General features: G+C 33.2%; 1 protein-coding gene across 1 annotated transcript; it reads right to left on the bottom strand.

The window, feature by feature from the left end:
* Positions 1 to 2131: 2131 nt before the first annotated feature.
* LOC109586845 (neurotrypsin-like) lies at positions 2132 to 3986 on the bottom strand. Its single transcript, XM_020003074.1, has 6 exons — positions 3810 to 3986; positions 3586 to 3753; positions 3369 to 3536; positions 2961 to 3163; positions 2571 to 2759; positions 2132 to 2299 (listed from the first exon to the last, which is right to left on the bottom strand). The coding sequence occupies exons 1-4, from the start codon at positions 3958 to 3960 to the stop codon at positions 3024 to 3026; spliced, it is 627 nt and encodes a 208-aa protein (XP_019858633.1). The 5' UTR covers positions 3961 to 3986; the 3' UTR covers positions 2132 to 2299; positions 2571 to 2759; positions 2961 to 3023.
* Positions 3987 to 4100: the final 114 nt, after the last annotated feature.

Genomic DNA, 4100 nt, shown 5'->3' with positions numbered 1-4100 from the left:
CTAAAAATAACTCATAATAATAATACTGTTACCAATAATAAATACTATTTGCTTCTAATGATGATATTGTATTCTGCAATACTCGTGAATCATGCCTAGCTTTATCTAATACTCTATCTAGTCCTACAAAACATAAACACAATCCATGTGTATGACATTAGCTAAACAATTACTTTCATTTTCTAAATAGCTTGCATTAAGCTTCTTCTTACAAGTCTGTAATTCAACTTCAGTTTCTTTTTCTAAAAATAATACTTAATAAAGCTGAGAGTATCAAATAAGTACTAACTTTGAAATGATACTGTCTCTTGTAGCTTGTCGATCTCACTTTTACTAGCAGCTAAAGATTTCTCAAGCTCTGCATGTAAATATTAAATATCATGCATACATGTCTACCAGTAACTATAATATTATACCAGCATTTAAGTCCAGTAGTCTCTGAATCTCCACTTCTAATGTTTCATTTTCACCTATTGAAATTTGATTATCATAGTAATGATAACTATTTCTGATACCATTGTTTCCAGCTTCTTTATTTTCTTCATCAGTTAACTCTTCTTGGCCTAATGTAAGAATAATTTTACACGTATACATACAAATTATGATTAATCACTTTGTAATTCCATAACTTGTGTATCTATAGCTACTGATATTAATTCTATTATTTCTTCATTCTCTCCCTGTATCGCTAACTTCAGTACTTTGTCTCCATTACTATCTTCATAGTATGGATCAGCTCCCAATGACAGCAACAGTGACACTTCAAATGTTTTATCTAACTTTACTGCTTCATGTAATGACTCGTCAAAGTTAACATTATCTTTTTCATCAAGAAGAATGTCGCCATTTATTGAAAAGTAAAATACACCAACTCGGCGCATTGATTCAGACTTTGATTTGACAGCACTGGTGATGTGAGCAATGGCAGAACGTGGTACCAAATAACTGATACATACTGATCCTGGAGTGATTTGAAGATGATTGAATATATCGCTTCGAGTACAGTAATGTTTTAGTAATGACTCCAAGTCACTTATGGTCTTCTCATCCCATCCTCCATTTAGCTTAATGACAACTACACAACTGGTATCTGTAGAAGAAATGATTCGTTCACATGTATCTTCAATAGTAGATTGAAGGTACTTTAGACTATTTGACTGCTTAAAATGATTCATTTTTTTAACGTAAGCCTTCATTTTTTTAATTATGTAAGTATCAGAGGTAGAGTGAGACATAAACCAGCCAGTAACACACTCCATACACGATTTCTCAAAATGCTCATTAACAATAGCTTCTATGAATGAGCAATTAAGATACGAATAATGATCCCGAATGCGATTGAATAATACATCAATAGACACTTCATTTAAGAGGCCTCCAAGATTTAAATATTCTTCTACAAATCTAGCAATGTTAACAGTTTCAAGCTTCTGGTGTTTGACTTTCTCTGTTAGATGTTCCCGAATCTTAGCAACAAGAGCTGCAAACATTGATTGCAGTTGGCGAAATTCTTTGTGAATATCAGATTTAACAATAACTGGAATTCTATTCCTCCTTCTCAATCCAGATGACCCTGTAATGAAAGTAATAAATTCTACATGGCTATGTGCTATAGAAATGAATCTACCTTCTTGTTTAATGATGTCAATCTTTCCAATCTTATCAGCCGCTGCCCTCAATCCCATTTCTTTTACAGCCGTTGACAATTTCTCTAGTGAAGGTTTATCATGTGCATCAACATCATAGTCTTGCTGGAGCCAGATTTTTAAACAGCCTTTAAGACATCCTTTCACATCACGAGGGTTGTCATCTTGAATTGCATCAAGCTTTGGTTGACTAATGTGTAGCCCGAGCCCCAAATCATTCCATCTACCAGCTGGAAAATCACTCCTTTCCAACGTACTGATGACTTCATTAAGATCTTTAATATCTGTTAATAGGAAAGAATAATGATACATACACACAACAAAGTAGCAAGATACAAACCTAAAATTTTGTTTGGTTTGATTTCTCCTCCAGTGGCCATCTTGTGGGCAGTGTGATTGACTGATTGTTGGTATGTCAATGAATAGTATTATAACAAAGTCAGCAAAATAAATATTATTATTAATAATCAAAAACAACAAGCAAATACACTGAGAGAAGATATACACACTATTCTTTTATTTATAATAAATATATATATACATGTAAAGTATATGTATAACAATGTTAATGATACTGTATGGAGTAAGGATTCTTCTCCATTGATGAAACATGACGTAACATATCCTTCTTTGTAACTATACCCAACAGACGACTAGAAATATAAAATAAATAAGTATAAAAATTGAAACTAGTACTAGTGTTACATGTACATTATGTTAAAGCTGTAATGTAAAACTGTAAAACTGTAACGGCTTCTTTACTAAGTGTTGTACTTAAAATTTTGGGAAGGGACATTGAAGTCCGATTATTTTATTATTAAAATATTATAATTTATTATTAGTATTACTACCACTATTATCATTATCATTAATTATCATTATTATTATTATTATTATTATTAATTCATAATTATTATTACTTACATCCTGGTGTTTTCAGTCCCAATTCCCTACAGATCACAGTAGCTGCCTGATCACTGAACATGAAGTCACAGATATTGTGCAGCTGCCCGTCCGATCCACAGATACCGATACGACCACTTGACGGGTTAGTACCATTGAAGAGGAACAACCTCTCACTCTTATCAATGCACCTGGTGTCAATGGGAGGGGCTGGAGAGAGAGAGAGTGTGGAGAGAGAGAGAGAGGGAGGGAGAGAATAAAATGTAATTTTAAAACATCACAACATGTTATTGAGAATAGCTGGGTGACAAAAATACTTAACTAAATACAAAACAAAATAATAATAATATATTTAATAATAATAACAACAGTTCACATATATAATACACAATACTTTATTAATGCCATTACCTGATGTATCGTTAGTACATATTACCCCAGCGTCATTAGAATGGGTACAGTTAGGAGTTGATCCTATTGGTAGCGGCCACAAGCAGTCAAGAAGACCAGGTGGGTCAAGATCCTGCCTAGGAGTGACGCTAGTGTAGTACAGTTAATCTCAGAACCCCAGATAGGACCAATACCAGCTGGAAACTGACCAGCAAGTGAGGGTACTATAAAGAAATATAAACACAGGTTATAAATATATATTATAATAATCATGGTACATAAAACTGTATGCATAGTCTCACTTAGTATACTTTAATTGATTTAGAAATTAACACAATTAACATGTACATGTACATGCATAAGTATATATACTGTACATGTATAATAGGACAATTAAAATATCATTTGCTCTCTCTCTCTCTCACTCACTTCCTTTCTTATACTCCAGCTGGTTACAGACTCTATTAGCGGACTTATCATTCCATCCTTTATTACAGATGGTCCCCCATTGTCCTCCAATACACAACTCCACGCGACCAGCTGCTCTTGTCCCGCCCATTAACCTAATGTCACCATTCTTACAGGAACTACCTTGAACTATATGATATCACATGATAGTCACATGATTTGATTGCTTTTGTTTTACCTTGGCATATGATTCCAACTGATTCAATTGTGTCACAGTTTGTTGAATGAAACCCGTCGTTTAGGCAGCGACCAATGGTTGTGTCTATGTAGCTACGGCAACGGACGGTATCAAGATAGACTTGGAATTCATCTTGAATGAAAACAAATTTCTCACTCGAAACTGCAACTGAAAAAAAATAAAAATATTTAAAAATTAAAATTAAATAAATAATTAAGTATTACTTCCATTATCAGAGCTGAATCCTTGTTCAGTACACAACACTTGAACTTCATTCATTGAGAATTCATCATCACAGACAGTACCATAGCTGCCATTGTAATAGATTAGCAGCAATCCTAAATTACTAGCGGACAGGAAACTCAATAAAGCCATATCTCCATTAGCAGCTGCAGAGACATCTGGATCTATGAAATAAATAAAAATATTATAATAAACACATAATTATAGTATAATAATTTCAATAATAAACTGATTATATATACTGTTATTATATTGAAGTCTTACTGCTGCAG

This window comes from Amphimedon queenslandica, unplaced genomic scaffold (assembly GCF_000090795.2).
Source record: "Amphimedon queenslandica unplaced genomic scaffold, v1.1 AMPQUscaffold_12764, whole genome shotgun sequence".
NCBI classification, from domain to species: Eukaryota; Metazoa; Porifera; class Demospongiae; order Haplosclerida; family Niphatidae; genus Amphimedon; species Amphimedon queenslandica.
This window is presented reverse-complemented; position numbering and strand designations above follow the sequence as displayed.